The 18,346-nt window shown below is 50.7% G+C and overlaps 2 protein-coding genes across 2 annotated transcripts; one reads left to right on the top strand and one right to left on the bottom strand.

Moving 5' to 3' along the window:
• Window positions 1–1,366: 1,366 nt before the first annotated feature.
• Window positions 1,367–6,608, bottom strand: DYNLT2B (dynein light chain Tctex-type 2B). The gene is made up of 5 exons (XM_048314949.1): window positions 6,480–6,608; window positions 5,893–6,026; window positions 4,229–4,298; window positions 2,436–2,499; window positions 1,367–1,822 (listed from the first exon to the last, which is right to left on the bottom strand). The coding sequence occupies exons 1-5, from the start codon at window positions 6,545–6,547 to the stop codon at window positions 1,775–1,777; spliced, it is 384 nt and encodes a 127-aa protein (XP_048170906.1). The 5' UTR covers window positions 6,548–6,608; the 3' UTR covers window positions 1,367–1,774.
• A 4,597-nt stretch (window positions 6,609–11,205) lies between these two features.
• PDCD1 (programmed cell death 1) lies at window positions 11,206–16,447 on the top strand. The gene is made up of 5 exons (XM_048313759.1): window positions 11,206–11,457; window positions 13,396–13,728; window positions 14,026–14,178; window positions 14,736–14,770; window positions 15,594–16,447. The coding sequence occupies exons 1-5, from the start codon at window positions 11,349–11,351 to the stop codon at window positions 15,810–15,812; spliced, it is 849 nt and encodes a 282-aa protein (XP_048169716.1). The 5' UTR covers window positions 11,206–11,348; the 3' UTR covers window positions 15,813–16,447.
• Window positions 16,448–18,346: the final 1,899 nt, after the last annotated feature.

The following is an 18,346-nucleotide window of genomic DNA, read 5'->3' as shown; positions in this document are numbered from 1 at the left end:
AGTGTAAATTCCAAAGGTTCTGGAATGAAGGAGCTGCCCTGCTGTCCACACCGACGTGCAGTGCCTCAGCAGTGGCTCGATCTTTCTCCAGGGAAAATACAGCATCCATTACGCGACCCATGCCACAGCCAAGGGTGGTGAGGCTGGGTGATTACAGACCCAAACCTACTCACCTGCTTTGCACAACACCTTTGTGAAGAAGCCATTAAACCCCTCCAAAATGGAGCAGATGCAAGGTGAAACATTGTGATTTAATAGCCATGACTTTATAAAAGCATCAAAGTGAGTCTGAGGTCGTATGTACCATCTCCTGGAAAAATGTTGTTGTGTGGAGGGCTTTGCTGTTCCCTGAAAGTCACACTCCCAGGTTGTGCACAAACCGAGCAGCACTGTTGCATCTCTCTGCAGGTTTCTTAACGGGTGACAGCCACAGGGAACAGCAAAGCAATCAGAGAAGTCACCCTCTATTTCCCACCAGAGGAAAAGGAGAGGAAGACTCATTATCAAAATATTTAAAACTAATACAATCGAGAACCAGTGGTTCTCTATGCCTCCAGCATTGTGGCTGAAAGAGGGATTCTAGAAGATGCATTGTGATTTTTTACTTCCCTGGCTTCCAAGAGCTGCATGGGGAGGGTGTGTTCTGCTCTAAGTTAGTGAGGGTGGGATTTAGGGTTCACTTCACCCTGCTTCAGCACTCTAAAACCCATTCATGCCACTGGAATGGTTCAGCTGTGCTTGCTCTGTTAGCAGAGAGAGAACAGGCACCACCACAGAGCAACTCATCCTGTCTTCTGATGGGCACCCTAAGATGTACTCTGGTGGCACCCACTCTCTCAGGAACCAACCTGGTCCTTTAACTTTTGGGGAGCTGAGAAGCTTTAGCACTCTTTTGCAGATCTACTGCAGCCTTTCCGAGGCTGGAGTCCTAGCAAAGCTGGTCTCCAAACATCCACCCTCATATTCCAAAACAATTACAGAGGGATTGAGAAAGCTCTGCAGTGTCTGCTGAAGAGGGTGAGGAGCCATGATCACTCACAGCATCCATGGGTGCCAAACTGCACCAAACCAAGGAGCAGTTACTGCAGGGAGGAGTTCTGGCAGTCATGGGGTGTGTGGGCTGCTGGCCTAATGTCCTAAATACCTTAATTGACTTTCCATCAATTAATACCATCTCATGTGACACAGCTGGGACTCATAGCCCAGTTGTGGAAGTCATAGGAACAAATCTGGATAACGAGAATCAGAAGTCAGCTTTATGGGTTAATTGACAAAGAATCGTCAAAATGCTCACCTGAGAAATGCAGACAAGCCATCCAGGCTAGTGCATCTTGTAGAGTGGAAGAAAATGCCACAGGAGAAGAAATATTAAATACATAGATTTATTGGTTTTTTCTTATAAATATTTCATTAATTTCATAAAAATAAAAGTAACAGAACCCTTTCGAGACAGAAGTTGAGTTTGCCTTAGAAGCAATAATTGGCAATACACTTTTAGGACAAAACCAACACTATATAAAAAACAAAGGGCCATTTAAATAAAGGACATAATAATAATAATAATAATAATAATACTATTGTGCTTAAAGCTGTATCAATATCCACAAGGAAGAAGGAATGTTGCAGTGTGTAGAACAGGCATAGGATGTGCTTCGTAGAGCTGTTAATTTTGTTAGGTACTAAAGGAAGAACATGATGCTTTTGTGCACTTAAATAAAAAATACTCCAAAGCATTCTCCCCCACATCTGTCCTTCTGTGCAATGTTTGTCACCTTCAATAGAAAAAGCAGCCAAATGCAGCCACCACACAAAACAGGCTGTCCTGGGGAAAACAGAGAAAGGCTCCGTGTTAGTCAAAGCAAGCTTTTTGCCAGTGGAACAGGCAAACCTCAGGGAATATTTAGACCAGACCATAACTGTATGGTAATATATTGCAATTTTCTGTCCTTTATTTAAGTTTCTTATTCACCTCACTTGTGGTGTAACCCAGGTCAGTGCATATGGATACCAGAAGCACCTGAATTTCCTCCATCTATACACTCACAGGTGTGTCAGTTTAAAATAAAGTTAATAATGAAGTAAAACCTTGACTTTGACTCAATCCTGGATTTCAGCCATACTCCATGACTGCAGTTCAGCAAAGTATGTAAGAAAAGACTTTATGTCTTGTGCTTCCTCTCCCCAGCAGTAAAATGGTGTGACTACAATGACTTTTGTACAGTACTGTGTGACCTGCTCAGGAGAGAACTTTTACTACGTTGGCTATTATATCTAAATATGTTTTGTGAATGAGGATGTAAATCAGGCTGTTTCAATAATCTTGATTCCTTCCCTCTAGTAGTTGTTTCCTTTCTGCTCCATATTTAAGGTGACTCTGCCTCTCATACAAAAGCAAGTAGCCTTGCACTTCCCATGGGAATCCAGCCCATACTTACGTTCATGAACACGTCGTGAGCACAGCTGTCAGTGTCAGCGTCCCAGAAACATCGTGCAGCCATGCTAGACAAAGGAGCCAGACAGGGACATTACCCAGAATTCAAGTGTAATGACCTAAGTGATCACAGATACTTCCCTTGAAAACCAAACTGAGCTTGCTTTAAAGGTTACAGAATTGGGAAGTGTGCTCCTGAATCCCAAGCCTGGTTCTCTACTGCTGAATTCTACCACATGCTGTAATCCCCTCTGTATCTGCTCCACCTTCAAACTCATCAGCTCTCAACCTTGCCACCTCCACTGTGCAGCAGGGCTTGAAACCTCATGCTTAAGAATCTTTGACTTCTGGCCTATGCATATCAGTGGCTAATTTAGCTTATTTGTTCTTGTCCTTCACCTCCTGCACCCTCATGGCACACGCTCCCAACTTATTTATAGGGAGCTATCGTATTCCTTGGCAGATTCCATGCTACGAGACCATGACCTCTTCTAGTCTTTTCGTATCTATACCCTCTGTTCCCTGACCATCCTGATGGACTGACACACCCAAGCCCTATCCTGAGGACAACCGACCAGACAATAACAGGATCTTACATATGAGACCTTGCTGCTGCCTTGTCTAAAGGCACTGACATTCCCCTCTCTCTGCTGCAAGAATCCCACTTCCTGCCTGCCCCAGTCAGTCTCAGCTGATGGAATTCCTTTTGGGGCACAGTCCCTCCATGTCTGACTGCCGTACTAAGATGACTGAATTTCATCCTTCTGTTACCTTAGCCCTCAGGGTTATCCTGCCTTTTTTTTTTCACTTCAGTATTCCACTTTCCCTCTGGAATACACTGGCTACCTGTTTTTTGCATTAAGGATGTCAGTGATCGTGCTTCAATCTTGCCTCCTGTCTGCTGTAAACTGGGAAATTTCCCCAACTGCTCTGTCAGCTTGTGTTGCTGGGCTTCACATTTCTGATCAGACCACCTGAACATTGAACTGTTCACCCTGGTATGGTGCTTCTGGAGCAGTCTGCCTGCAGATGGACATTCCTGACAAAAGCCTGAGCAGCAGGTACAGATATTCCTCTCTGACCTCCAGAACAGGGAGGGAGCAGATCTGATTACAGCTCTGCTGCACTTATCTTCTGCTGGAGTACCAGGCACAATAATAAAGATAAGCCCAGCAGATAAAGCACATAAACCTTTCGAGCTGTTCCCTTTTGTCTTCTCCCTACCCACTAGTAATAGAAAGCTACAGCCCTCTATTGCAGCCAAGAGGAATTCTTTTGTCTGACTGCAGGCATCTGGAGCTGACTGCAAGTGCTCAGCATCCACATGGGAATCTAGGCTTGGTTCCCATGACAGTATCGAAGGGGGATTATAGAAATCGAAACTTCTGAAAAAAGGAAATGAAGTGCTTATGGAAGCTTTCTGGCTTTCGACAGAAGTGAGTTACCATGGCTTTTGTGCTCCAGCAGGGCCTTGGGAATGGATGAGGTGTGTACCCTAACTCATTATATTCATGATGATGAATACAACATAAAATGCTTCTGCAACACTCCTCACAAATGCTCTTCAGCATTTCAGCTTGCTAAGAACCACCATAGAGCCAATTATCACTGGTAATTCAATCAGCCAAAACCTAAACCCTCAAGTTACCACGAAAAGTGAAGAGAAAGTGATTTACGCTTTATCATCTGCAGACAGATCTTTGCAGCTAGGGAAGATGGAAGCAGCTTCCAAAGGAAAAAAACAGACCCAAACCCAAAAAACGTGATAGAAATACAATTAGAAGATGCAAAACTTACTTCACTCCTTCTCCTCTCTGCTCTCCAATGACAACCTGCACCACCATCTTGTACCTGTCAAATCCCTCCTCTGGAGAGAAAAAAAATAATAGTGAGAGCAATATTTTTTTTTTTAAAATATGATCCCAAAACAGAACCCTGAGAGCTAAAGATTTCTGGCTACAAAGCAAGTGGCCTGTACTAGCCTATGCAAGTAGCCAAGTGAACAGACTGCCTTGCAAGGCTTCATTTTCCTACTACGGAGTACCATGGTTTTATTGGATTTGAAGAGTGAACAGGGTAGTTGGCATCCATCAAAAGGTGCATCTAAGGCACAAGACACCCCTGAGCAGCCACACTGTATGTCAGCATTCTGCTTTGACAACTTTCAAGAACTGACCACATGAAAAGAACATGAATAAAGCTGCTGGTGGACAAACTGCAATTTGAAAAAAACTGTCTTATTTTAGAACTGCTTTGAGGCAAAGGCCTTGTGAGATTCTTCTGCCACACAGGTGTTTCCTTTGCTTCTGAGTGGGATAAAAGGCCACATAATAGCTGTGTTATGTGTCTGCAGAGATGTGCTATTGTTTCACAATAGTAAAGAAGTACCTCTGGGGCACAGGCCAGATCCAATCAGGCCATGGCAGTGTTCCAGAAGCCAAATCAGAACAAGCATGTTTAAAATCAAATATAGGTCCCAATGCCTGTCTTCAACAAAGCAGTGTCCCAGGATGACTCCAGCGCCCTGTTTCCACTGGAGGATTAAACACAGCATGCTGGCTCTGTTAACATCCACCACGTCAATGCTTATCAGAGAAGCCAGCTGATAGAGCAGCCACCCCGGGCCAGCCTCGCTTCAGGCTGCTGCCACTGTGGTTACACATTACTGAAACCAAGCCCAGTGCAGATGAGCTTGGCATCAACACGTGCAGGGACTACAGCTGCTGTTGGCTTTAAAGCAGATGTGTAATTCTGGGAGAAGCACAAATCCACGGCTCCTACCGAGGGTGACCGTGTGGCTGTGCCACCACATCAGGCCAGCCCAGCAGATGGAGCACCAGCCTGTCCCCAGGAGGAAGGCAAAAGAAGTGTCCATGCCAGCACACACATCCATGTACTTGTTCCAGCACGGAACTCAGGAAACACCTGCTGGTGCCTGCACTTTTCTTCTAGAACTCAAAAATGTTGGGGGGCATCCTGTGCAGCAGCACAACCTTTTTCCAGTACTGTAAGGCTGTAGTCACATCCCTCCTTGGCTGACTGTCCTCTCTCCCTCTTCCCTGTGCCCCCTGAGCCTTGTTCTGATCTCCACTGCTATTCCAGCTCTGATCTAACTCGCAGCAGAAAAAGAGCAGGAATGGTTCTGTTTATGGAAGCAAGAAGCAATGAAGCATCACTTCTTTCTTCTCTCTAATGCAGCTTCTCTCCCCCTGCAGCCCCTCCAAGGCTGGCATCACACACCTGCCAAGCTATACAAAACCAAATCTTGTCTGCTTGAATTAGGTCTCCAGTTCCGCAGGCGAGGAATGTACGTATATAGGACAGATTGTTTCATAACAGTAGACTCAAGTCAGTCAACAGGGAAGGAATAAGTTTCAAGAATAAAAGAAGAAAGAGGGATTTTGTCAAAAGGGAGAGGACATGGCAAGAAAAGAAATTACTTCCCCAGCAAACCTCCTTACCTTTCAGTCTGTCTTTTATTGTCTCTGATAAAGACTTTGTAAGCTCAGGCATTTCTTCTGGGATGTACTGTACATTGGCCAGCTTCTCCTTCAGTATCGCATGGATGCATTCTTTTACTGTGGATGATTTAAATCTATCATAGGGGAAAAAAAAAAGTGCAACAGAAAGCCCGGGAAGATCACACAATGTGTAGAAACATACACAACCCCACCTGGGAAAATGTAGCTTTCACGTATTAGAGAAAAATGACAGATGACAAGCTGTGGGGGAAAAAAGCCCTGCTAAAATGGAGATATTGCTGAAAGCCAAACACCTACCAACAGGGGTGAAACCAGCCCCACTGGAAGTTGCCCCTCCAGCAGCATCCCCCACCTGAGCGGGTGTCAAAGTTGGACTGGGAGCCCAGTGCCCTCCAACCCCAAACCCTCGGGGGCCCCCATTCCCAACACCCCGCACCGCCTCACGCCCAGGGACGCCCTCCCCGACATTCCCACCGCAGCTCCCACATTCCCGGGGCCAAACCGCGCCAACCCAATGCCTCCCATCACGCCGGCCCGCATTCCCCCACCCTCCCCCGGGGCCTCACCGGTGCTGGAGGCCGGGCCGCAGGCTGTACGTGTTCCCGGCGCCTTCGTCCGGGCCCAGCTCGCCCATGGCCCCTGCAGGCCCCGGCGTTGGTTACCGGGACAACCGCGGCCGCTTCCGCCGCTTCCGCCGCGTCACCGCGGCACCGCCCCGGGGGTGCCGGCCCACGAGCGGGGTTGCGGAGTGTTGTTCTGTGTACTACTGTAGTTTATATTTTATGTCTCGACAGCCTATGTTATTGTTTTGTAAAAAAAAAGAAAAAAAAGAAAAAAAAAGAAAAAAAAGGGCAATTTTTGCAATAAAAAGGCTTGTACAATGAAGTAGTTGGTAAATAAGCGGTAAATAATTGCGGTAATAATTGCAAGCTATTTTAATAATTGTAATAATTGTAAAATTTTACTATGTCTTGTAGAAGACACTGAGGTGCTGGAGCGAGTCCAGAGAAGGGCTGTGGAGCTGGGGAAGGGTCTGGAGCACGAATCCTGTGAGGAGCAGCTGAGGGAGCTGGGGTTGCTTAGTCTGGAGGAAAGGAGGCTCAGGGGGACCTTATCCTTCTCCATAACTCCTGGAAAGGAGGGTGTAACCAGGTGGGGCTCAGCCCTTTCTCCCAGACAAACAGCAACAGGATGAGAGAGCACAGGTGTTCCAGGGGAGGTTTGGGCCTTAGGAGGAATTTCTTCACAGAAAGGGTGATTAACATTGGAATGGACTGTGCAGGGAGATGGTGGAGTCACGGTTCCTGGAGGTGTTTAAGAAAGACACTACATGGCACTTAGTGCCATGCTGTAGTTGTCATGGTGGTGTTCACTCATAGGTTGGATGGGATGATCTCAGAGGTCTTCCCCAACCTAACTGATTCTGTGATTCTGTAACTAAAGGGTTTGAAGAGGTTGCTGCCTGGGGTGTGGCTGGAGGTATGATGGGGAGAGAGTGGGGTAAGATGGCCTGGCCTCACTGGGTGCTTCCCCGGTGCCCCCCTCCTGACCCAAACCAGGCGGCAGCCACGGCCCCTGCACTCAGCCTTGCCCAGGGCCTGAAGGGCTCCCTTCCTACCTCTGGATGACACATCCCAAACATCAGGGAGGAGATCCCAGCCTTGCTCCTTTCCTCCAGGAACTTCTTAAATCCTCCAGAAAGGTCTAAAATTCCTGCTCCCCAATATCCTACCTCTTGCACTCTTTTTCCTGCCCACAGCTGCTGCGTGTCCCAGGGAAAGCTGCGAGTGCCGCAGCCCCTGCTGAGAAGCTGACATTCTGTTTCCTCTGCAGTTTATCTCGAAGCAGCGATCTCTGTGATCGATTGTGCTTCCCACGTGCAGCGGATGACATGGCTGAGAAAGGTCCCTGTGTGCCTCACCTAGCTCCGAATGGAAACAGTGTGAAGGCACAGCCAGTGCTGCTGCAGAGCGTGCTGCTGCCAGGGACGAGAGGCTGGCAGGGGCCATGAACTGTGACAGGGCTGGGGGTGCCTGGAGGTGCCCCTCAGGTACAGGAAGTGTGAGGTTGCACCACAAGGAAAGCGCTACAGCTGCTGGAGTTTTGCTTGGGATGCACAGGCATATCCTAACTGGTGCCAGATCCTGCCCCAAACTCCTCTGTGTTTGTTGGGCTGCTGAGACCTTGTGCCGCAGCAGTTCCTGATTTCCACAGACTTTACCAGCACCTCTTGCTAGAAATGGACCATCAGAGTCCTTAGTACCACTGGGCTGGGTGTCAGCTCTGCCCACCAGCAGGAACACTCACTGCCATGCTGAAGGTGACATTGGCCCCATGCCTTACCCATGTGGCACCTTCCCATCATAGCTACCATTGCTCTGCCCAGGCCCTGCAGGTTTCTGCTTGTTAAAGGAACAGTTTTGTGCCTCTGTTCCATCCCTCCACTTACTCACTGCTTACCGCTGCTTACTCACACCCGCAGGACGCTGCCTGTCCCCACAGGGTCAGGTGTTGCTGTTCATGCAAATCATTTGCGGAGACCTTCATAATTTCTGAGAAGTATCTGAAAGACCTCAACACTCCCTGTGTTTATTTGCAAACACTATTAACTGTTTCCTCTTCTTACCACTCGCCTCCTGCCTGGGTCAGACCCACAGATGTGAATTCAGTTAAACCGTTGGGGGAAGGATCTTTGGAACGTGTGGGTTTCTGTTCCTCAGCATCTTTTTGTGGTAGTTCGTGTTTCTTCTTTCACTTGGGAAGCGATGCTTTCCCTGGACTTCAAGGTCATTCAGCTCTGGGCTTCAGTCAGCTCCATCAGAGATGTTTGATCACACCTTTCTTTTTCTTCGTCCAATTTTTCAGTGCTCCTTAAATACCCCAGATGCTTTAAAGCCATTTTGGGACTGACCCTCAACCCTTTGAGGTGAGTGCTCAGATAATAGCTGTGTGCCCCAACAGTGATGGCTGCAGAAGACCGGGCCCTCCTCTGGGCCACAGCTGTGTTGATGGAACTCACCAGCTTCTGGTTGGAGAAAAACCATGACATTTGTGCTGCAATGAAGTGGTGTGACATGTGCTTGCTGAAGTTGCTGTTTCTTAGTTTTAAAGAACAAACTGTCTTCTCACTTATTTCTGTTTATCCTTCCATTTTAGACTTTATTTTCATCTTTTGGTGGCCAAATAGAAAAGGACTGTCCCATGCAATTTGCCATGCTCCAAGTCACAGAAAGAATTTTTATTTTTTAAACATCAAAGGAGCTTTTTATGACCCCATCAGCAATTCCAAGGTGTACCATCCACTCCACTGGGCTGGAGGGGATTTACCAGCACAAGCAGGGAGCTGCATCATGGTTGGAGCCAGGCTGTTTTCCTTGGTGCTGCAGAACCTGGTGGAGGAGCCAGGGTGAGCTGTGCTGGTCTGGCAGGGTGCAGGCAGGGTGCAAAGCCTGCTTGAAGCCCTGGGGGCTGCTGTGGGGCTGGGGACGGGCTCCTCTGTGATGCCAACACCTGAGGCATATGCTGGGCTGGCACTGCTGCTCACCTCACTTTCCTCCACACCAGCTTCCTAGCAGCTTGATCTTTTAATCTTTTCACCACTTTTTTTTTCTTTCAGAGAAAAGGGCATCTTGCTGTTGTTGGTTTCTCGTGGACGTGGCAGCCTCCCCGCCCTGGGTGCCAGTTTATACCCATCTCAAGTGTGCATTGGAAAGTTTGAGCAATTTGTGCTATGATTCTAATCAGAGCCCTCCGCTGCTGTCACATGGGGCGGGGAGGATGAGCCAGTTTTTCCTGCCAATCCCTGGCTCGCTGAGTTATGATCTTGGTGGTGATACCCATTACATCTTCCACCTCTAGAAACCAAAACATGTGGCAAGTGCCAAACAAGGTGTCCCGCACCTGGCCCAAGTGCCTGGTGTCACTATTTGGGGACATAAAGCCTCAAGGTGGAAAAGCCTCCTTGCTGTGAGCTTCCTTGTTTTGTGGAGTTTAGTTTAGTTTAGTTTAGTTTAGTTTAGTTCAGTCAGGTTTTTTTTTAGTGGGAATCCAGGAAATTATGAAGGAAGAGGTGATGTCCAAGTCAAAACCCACCTGCACCCTTGCATGTGGTGGAGAGCACTCCCTTTGCCACCCATCCAGGCAGCATGGTGGCCTCTGGCCAGGTGGCATAGAGAGGTGATAAGCTGGGCACGGTGCCCAACCTTGCTCTGCAGCTCAAGCAGTGCCAGCAGCTCATGAGAAAGGAGTGATGCTGCAATGCCAGGAGGAGACTGGAAAAGAGGACCAAGACAGGCTGGACTGAGCCATCATCCCAGGGTGAGCCCTGTTTGCCCCAGCTCAGAACCCCCTCCTTGGCCACCCCAGTTTGGCCATCATGGTGGTGTTGGGCTAATGGCTTTTGATGGTCTCAGAGGTCTTTTCCAATCTCAATGATTCTATGATTTCATGATTCTATGGAATTAGGAGTGGCTGCCCCAGCCCACTCGCCTGCCAGGGACACATTTGAAAGTGAGAGGTGAGCAAGCCCCAGCCCCACAGCTTGTTTCTTAAAGCCTGGAAAAATAATGAAGTCATCATGAGAATCACATCCTTCTCCCCAGTTATTAATTTTCCCCTGACACTTTCCAAAATTGCGGGGCACCGAAGCTGTGTTCTAGAGAAGCGGAGGGGCGCGCTTTCACCGCTGGTTATTTCCTATGCCAGTATTAGATTAGTCAGTGTGGTGAGCAGGGAGCATGGATGGAGAAAAATTACAGAAGTCTCCTACAAATGTCGCCCCAATAACAGCACTCTCGCCCTGGGCACCTGCCCTTGCTCTCTGCAAATCTGCTAAGTAACACACCTAAAGAGGAAAAACTCCTCTCCACCCCCTCCTCCTCCTTCTCCTCTCCCATCCCATCCAGGTGGGAGCAGCCTACCAATAGGTGCCCCATGGCTGCTCAGACCCTATCTACCCAGTGCCACATGTCCTACATCCCCACTGCCTTGGGCACCAAGTGGGAGCACCTTGGATGCCTGGGAACCCAAATCAGCTTTTACTTATGAGGAGCTGAGGACATGTCCCTTGTGGTCCCTGCCTCCTCCATCCCTGGAAGCTTTCCCCAAAAAGGGTGCAGGCTCAGAGGTGCCTGTCCCTGCTGCTTGGCAGCTGGGTACCTGCGTGGGAACATGCCAGGAGCGCTCAGGGAGGGGAAGGGGCCAGGTCTGGCTCAGCTGATCTTTGCCTCCGTGGGGAGGAAGCTGGGGGCGGGAGGCAGCCCGGGTTTCCCTCTGGGGAAGAGATGGGCACGTTTCACTTCCACCCAGCTCTTGCTGTGTACGACAGAGAACAAGCTGCCACTGCGGGGAAGGAAGCACGGTGAGAGCCGGGAGCGGCACAGCACACACGGCACAGCACCTCCCGCCTGCCTGGGCAGGGAACAGACCGGCTCACCATGGCTCCAGGTGCCTCGAAGAAGATGTGGGGCAGCGTGGAGGTAGCCCTGGCTGACCTCTGTGCCATCCTGCTCTGCTGTGGGCCCATGCTGACCTGCTGCCGCCGCGGTAGGTACAGGAGTGTGGTGTGTTCACGGGCATGGCTATGTCATTTGCAGCTGGTGGAAAATGTCTAAGGGCTGGGAGCGTTGTAGTTAAAAATCATCTCTGGCATCAAGAAGGAAGAAAACCTAAAGCTGAAGCAAAGGATCTGGGGATTCTTGGGGTAGAAATGGGATTAAAGGATGGAGAAGGGGACAGGTCCCCAGCCCACAGTGCTGACACCAGAGCTCTGTTGCGGCACAGTGACGGTGGTTGGAGTTTGGTGTTGAGCTTATGGGTTTGCCAGTGGCATCTGGGGTTTCCTCTCTGGCTCTTATGGGTTCAGTCTGCGCCCTTGGGCTGCAACTTGATCCTGCGGGAGCCAGGGCCCTTGGTCTGGGTGAAATTTGGGGGAGAAGGAGATGTTGAGGGGAACGTGTGAGTCTGGGCAGAGTGAGTGAGAGCCCTGGTAAAGCTGTTTCTCCCCTTCCTTCCAGCCCACTGTTTCTTTGGTGGATTCGTGTATTTTTTTTGCCCCGAGGGTGGGCAGAGGGCTGGGTGTCCCTTGGAGCAGATGTTACCTCTGGAGCTGGGAAGATACAAGAAAACATGTAAACACAACATCTGCTTTCAGAAGTCCTCCAAATGCTTCATTCATTGTTGGCAGCGGCACTAATAGGAAACAAAGCCCTGAACCTGCCAAATATTTTCTGTTAAACACTAGAAATCCAAAACATGGCAAAAATTCCATCTCTTGGTGTGGACACTGCCACAGCCAGTGCTGCCTGTGGGAACTGGGGCACTTCTCTCCCTCCCTCCTCCAGTTTGGTCTCATCCCTCATTTCTCAGCCCAGTTTTCCATCTAGTCTTGTATCTATTCACAGAATTTCCAGGTTCCTTTTCTAACTGGTGATGCTGTGGTTATGGTCCTATGGCCTCAGGCCAGGGTTGGAGGGATGGGAGGGACTTTCTGACTCTGCCTGCAGGCCCTGGGGCTGCTATCAATGATTTCTGAAAAGGGAAGGTGAACTTCCTTGGACAAGAACTTTACAAAGCCTTCGTGGTTTGAATAGCTTGGTCGGGTGACCTATGTGAAAAATGTTTCTTTCTACTTTTTGTTGCTCTGAACAGAACTTAATGCAAGAGCTGCCATGTTCTGCTGTGTGGGACTGACTGAGGCAGGACATTGTGTGGCTGGCCTGTGTTCGCAGCATCCCCACTGCGCAGGATGGATGAACCCACCAGGATAATGGGCAGGGAAATGAGGTGAAGCAGCAGGGCTGGTGCTAAAGCAGAGGAGCTTGTGCCTGTGGCTGACTGGATTCTGTGTTGGGAATGGCCTGGCAAGGCCAATTGTACACATAAGGAGGGGACAGGCCCTTGGAAAGGGATGACACTATGAGCTCCCGGTTGTTCTGCCCTGCCAGGTGGTCTCAGGCTGGAGATGACAAATATTGTGCCATGGGCAGCCCCTGCCTGCTCTGAGCTCCCAGCATGGTGCGGCAGGTAGAGCCAGAGCATCCCAGCAGGCAGCCAGGCATGTGATGGGCTGCACCACAGGACACTGCCCTGACCTGGGACTCTGTCCCTCTGCTTACTTTCAGAGTCAGCCTCAGCTGGAGAGAGGATGACTCAGACATTAAAATACAGCATATATTTAAAAATAATACAACCCCAAAAGTCTGTTTTCCCTGGTACAGGTGTTCAGTGTTAGCTTTAGGTAACCCAGAGCACAATTTGGTCTGCTGAAACCATTTCACAGTACTGTTGTTACCTCTGAGAGTGCCTCTCCAGCCAGGCACACATTTGGAACAGGAGAGACATGGGCTGATGTACCTGCCCATGTCCCAGTGTGATGGTGTGGACTGGGCTTGCATCCCTGGCTCCTACAAAGGGAAATGGTTGTTTCTGAGATCTGTGCTTGCTGTAACTATGTCTGCTCCCTGTTTCCTCTCTCCCAAATAGTGACCATCTTCCCAGCATTGTTAACTCTCCCTGAACATGACAAAGCCACCTTCTTCTGCAATATCTCCATGGAGAATGACTCTGGTTCAGAGTACAGCCTCAATTGGTACAAGGAGACCAACCACAGCCAAGCCCAAAAAACTGCGGAGATCAGCCCACGAAAGACCATGACGGAGACAGAGAAGTACCGGCTCATCAACAGCGCTCCTGTCTTTAAGATTGAGATCCTGAACCTCCACCAGAATGACTCAGGCTCCTACTACTGTGGATTGATCACCATCTTTGAGCCCGATAAAGTGATGGAGAGCAACCGGTCCCAGCTGATGGTCACAGGTCAGCCTGAGGGGCTGAGCTGATGGGGACAGGTCCCAAGCTCATTGTAGCTCCAGGACTTAAGGCAGGCAGTAACCTGTTGGCAGAGGACCTGACATGGGTCAGGAGAGCACAGGCCTACCCTGTCCCTTCTCCTTTGTAGGAGAGGGGTAGTGGGGCTGTGGCAGCCTGCCCGGCACTGAGCTCTTTCTGAGGACAACCCCCATGTTCCCCTGCTGCCTTTCACAAGGACTGCAGAGGCCATTTTACACTCCTGACCTGCTGTTTTGTTCTCCCTTTTCTGAATGGCTATTGCAGCAGCCCCCCAGATGAATGCCACTGATGAGCCGGAGATGGAGGAAGGCAACCCCTCAGAGCACATCAAGGCCATGCTCCTGGGCATCCTGCTGCTGGCTGGAGTGGTTGTGCTGCTGATCTTTGGCTACCTCACCTTCATATACAGGAGAGGAGGTATGATCCCCCTGTAGGCCATGCAAACCCAGTTTGGGACCTGGGCTCAGCCAGATGTCTGCAGCTGCCTGGGGTACATGGACTGGTTCCAGGTGCTAATCTCAGTTGTGCCATATCCCTGTGGGATAGATATCTCCATGCCTGGGGGAGAGGGGTGCTTTGAGCCCTGCTTGCCCTTTGTAGAGCCCACAGACCACATGCAGTAGCTCTATACCACTCGTTAGCGTGGTGCCTTAAAGCTGCACTTGAATCCCTCCCATGCACCTTGCCCAGGTACCTTTGGAGAACCTTGCCCTGCTGCAGCACAGGGCATCGCCTCAGCCATGCCACAGGCACTCACAGAGGATTCCCCTGCACTCCACTATTCCAAATTAAACCCTAGACTTTGGGCTGGTGTCTCACTTGTTCTTGTAATGCTCAGGGTGTTAGATGCTGAACAGACAAGGAGGAGGTGTGGTGAAAAGATTGTGGTGTCCAGTGCTCTCTAGGACAAGGGTGAGGCTGGGCCAGCTTACGTGGCACACAAACCTCCTCTAACCAAGTGTGTTACTTTGCAGATGTGCAGAAACCACCGAGTGAAAACATGCCAGCGGTGAGTTTTCTGCCTCTGTCTCCCTGCTGTGCTGCAGGAGAGCACCGTGGCATTGCTGGGGTGAGGAGGGTGCTGGGCCTCCCTTTATCAGCTCTTCACAAGCATCTCACTTCTTCTGTCTTCTCTGCTGCTGCTTGATCTTTTCTGCACAGCTACAACTGCTTTTCTGCACCTGCAGCAGCTCAGCCCCATCACAAAATCAAAATAAAATTACCCAAGATAGGATGGCACTCTCTAGTCCAATTTTTCTTCAAAGCAGGCTTATCTTTGACAGTGGATTGTGTTGCTGTAGAAAATAGGAGGATGTTTCCTTGCAATATATCAAGCTAAAATTTATTTTGCTGCAGCTGGTGCCTGTTTTCTTCTCCCTTTAGCCAGGCACCTCCGGAGGGATCTGTCTCCATCTTCTCTCCAACCCCATTCATTAGGTAGCTGAAGGCAGTGACTAGGTTGCCTTTTGCTCTCTCCTCTCTGGGCTGAGCAAACTCAGCCCTAGGGTCTTCTCATGCACACCATGCCACTTTGGAGCCCAATGGAGAGGTGGAAAAGGGGCTCCTAGCACAGTCCCACCTTCTGTGGCTGGGCAGGCAGAGAGCCCAGCCTGCCTGCAGAGGCTGAGGCAGAGAGCTGAGACCCCAAGGCTCATTAGGTGGTTCCTCCGTGCATGTTCTATCCTAGGTCTGTGCATCTTTCTGCTGTGTATCACTCTCACCCTCCCAGGATGCTTCAGAGCTGATTTTGGCACTTGCTGTAAGAAGGGGCTTGTGCTGCGGGTGGTGGGTACCTCCAGACGTTGAACCACCACGATGGGGTTACCTTGCAGAAGGAAGAGAAGCCCCCCGTGGTGTCCATATCCACTGTGGACTATGGTGTGCTGGAGTTTCAGAGGGACCAGCGCCCCCCGGTGCCCCCCGAGACCCAGCCGGTTGAGCAGACTGAATACGCCACCATCATCTTCCCAGAGGAGAAACCCGTGACGCCAGAGCGGGGCAAGAAACACCTGGATGAGAGGACTCGACAGCTGCCCTCACAGCCCTGCTGAAGGTCAGGGTCCCTCCTCACCAGGGTGTGGGCATGAACAGGCTGCCCCAGTCCCTCACTCTGGGAAAAATCCAGTGTATCAGGACTGAAGCAACAGAGATGCTGCTGCTGGAGTCGATATTGAACAGTCCTGGCCACAGTGGTATTGTGGCCATGGGGTGGGTACCACAGGATGAGGAAGGTCCCTGCTGTGCTCCATGTGCTACCTCTTCTCTCAGGGCAGGGAGGATGGGCTGGGACAGAGCAGTGATGCCAACAGGTCTGTCCCAAAGGTGATTTACATTATGCCTCGGTTTGCTACCTCCACCCAGTGCTCTCTGGAGTGGCCACGCTGCTTCCCTGCCCCAGGTCTGAACCAACTATCAAAGCATGACTGTTGAAGAAAATGCTGGAGGTCAGAGCTGGAGTGAATCCTGTGAGATGCTGCTCACGGGAGCCCAGGGCTGTGGGCTTCTCCTTGCTCGGAGCAGAGGTTGCCTTGTGTACCACTATTCAGAAATCCATGGGAAGCTGGTCTTCTGCCTGTCTCCAGGCACTTTCCTCCTCTGCAAGAGGGGTGATCTACCCCTGTGTCCCTCCCTCCCCAAGCAGGAGTCAGATCTGGCCATGGGGGTGAATAAAGAGTTTTGCATCCAAGGAGTTTGTTGACTCGTGATGGCAAGTGCGTGGGCAGGCAAATAACGGCTCTTGCAGTGCAGAGGAGACCTGGGAGGTGGCAGCATCTGTTGTGGTTCCTGGGCCTCTCTGTGAGATATGCAAGCTTCTCTTTCACAAAGATGCTCTTAAGAATTTAGAGAGGTTGATGCTCGTTTTCTCCTTGCCTCTGTCTGAGCTGGTCACCCAGGCGTGGCTGCAAACCAACACCCCCCTTAATCAGGCTTGTCTCGGGGCACTCAGTCCATGGGAATGAGCATCCCTGCTGTGCCAGGGGTCTGGCTGCCATCACCCAGGGCAGAGCTCACACTGTGGTGCTCAGTGCAGCTTTTTGGCTTCCACTTTCTCTCTTGAAAGAGATGCCGGGGCTGTGCTGCCTGCCAGAAACCAGAGCGGAAAGAAATGACAGCTGCTCGAGAGAGGAGAAACCCCAGTAAGGAGTGGCTTTGGAGGCAGCAGAGACTTGCCAGGAGAGTGTGAAACTCAGTAAAAACTGAGAACAGTCACTTGCATCTCACACTTTGGCAGCACTGTCAGCAGGTTTCTTCCTCCCTTATCCCCAATAAAACCAGCACAGCCTTGCGGGAGCCAACCTGGGCACTGGGGGAAGGGCGGAGGCAAGTCAGGCACCATATCTTGTACTCTGTGGGGACTGGAAAGTTGATGAGAAACCTCCAGAGGGGAGTAGATGGGATAAATATCCATTTGGGATAGCTCACACCTTTCTTCAAGGTAGGGTAGTGGATGTGGTGCCCCTTTTGGTCCCCAGTGCTGCTGAAGGCTCCCAGTAGCCTCTATGGGCAGTGCTGCAACTCCCATGACATTCACTCATGCCAGTTCATGGTTCAGCCCATTGGGGCTTTTTGCCAGCAGCAGCCCTGCTCCTTGCCCCAACAGCTCTGTCAGAGACCTGCTGTGGCCAGCAGGGCCCACAAAACTGAGGCAGGAGGCAGCTGCAGCAGGAAAGAACTGGGAGCTCAGTCAGCAGTTTTGCATTTGCCTTTCCCGTCAGACACGACACTGACATCGTCGAGAGGGTGGACCCTGCTTCATATTTTCCATCCTACCTCTCACGCAGCAGAGGTGCCGGCTCTTCAGCACTTCCTGCACCCCCTTGCTGCAGCTATGACTCCTCCAGGAGCAGTTGGGGCTGAGTCCTTTCCTCTCTGGTTGGATGGTGGTCTGCAGCTGACCGGAGGCTCCCAAGCCATCCAGTGGGGTTGGAGGTGTAGCAAAAGCATCTCTCACTGCCATTTGGGACAGGAGACCATCCAGCCTGCACCAGTGCCTGTGCCCCTCCAATCCCCATCAGTCTGGCTGCAATCCTGCCCCTTACAGGGATGAAGGCTGGGGCCTCAAATGCATGGGGTGAGCGGTGGGGATTCTCCAGTCTGCCAGACACCATCTCCCATCCCTGTTTGGAGCACAGGATGCCCAGCACTAACAGACATGAGCTATACTCCCCTGCACCTGTCGTGGCACTGGCTGTGCTGGCCAGAGTAGGAACAGGGCTAAGATGAGCTCTGAGCAGGATGCGGGTTTCAAGCCCCCAGCTGAGCATCCCCAAACCAAGCAGTGCCCTGAGATGGGTGTCAGGCCCCATGCCCCAGCATCCCGCTTGGGAATGGGAAGTCTTTATGCACACATGTGCAAGCACACACAAATGCTCATGAACACACAGATGTGCAAGTAACTCACCATACAAATTTGTGTGCACACCCCCAGATTTGCACAGCTACTGTACCAAATACCACCCCCTACTGCAGGCACACATCCCCTCAGGCCCCCCATCTGTGTGCCACAGCTTCTTCTGTGCTGGGACTCAGGACCAGCCAAGGGGGAGGCTGTGGGTGCTGGAGCTGCGGTGTTTCCTGTACAGTC

The sequence above is a fragment of the Corvus hawaiiensis genome, chromosome 10, assembly GCF_020740725.1.
Source record: "Corvus hawaiiensis isolate bCorHaw1 chromosome 10, bCorHaw1.pri.cur, whole genome shotgun sequence".
NCBI classification, from domain to species: Eukaryota; Metazoa; Chordata; class Aves; order Passeriformes; family Corvidae; genus Corvus; species Corvus hawaiiensis.
The sequence above is the reverse complement of the archived record's forward strand: the minus strand, read 5'-3'. Positions and strand labels throughout refer to the sequence as shown.

Excerpts from the sequence above, each read along its gene's own strand:
- PDCD1 (XM_048313759.1), top strand. The coding sequence starts at position 11,349 with ATGGCTCCAGGTGCCTCGAAGAAGATGTGGGGCAGCGTGGAGGTAGCC. Across the intron at positions 11,458-13,395 it reads GCTGACCTGCTGCCGCCGCG|TGACCATCTTCCCAGCATTG; the intron begins GTAGGTACAGGA and ends TCTCCCAAATAG. Across the intron at positions 14,179-14,735 it reads CTTCATATACAGGAGAGGAG|ATGTGCAGAAACCACCGAGT; the intron begins GTATGATCCCCC and ends GTTACTTTGCAG.
- DYNLT2B (XM_048314949.1), bottom strand. The coding sequence starts at position 6,547 with ATGGGCGAGCTGGGCCCGGACGAAGGCGCCGGGAACACGTACAGCCTG. Across the intron at positions 6,027-6,479 it reads CGGCCCGGCCTCCAGCACCG|ATTTAAATCATCCACAGTAA; the intron begins GTGAGGCCCCGG and ends CCCCTATGATAG. Across the intron at positions 2,500-4,228 it reads CAGAGAGGAGAAGGAGTGAA|CATGGCTGCACGATGTTTCT; the intron begins GTAAGTTTTGCA and ends TCCTTTGTCTAG.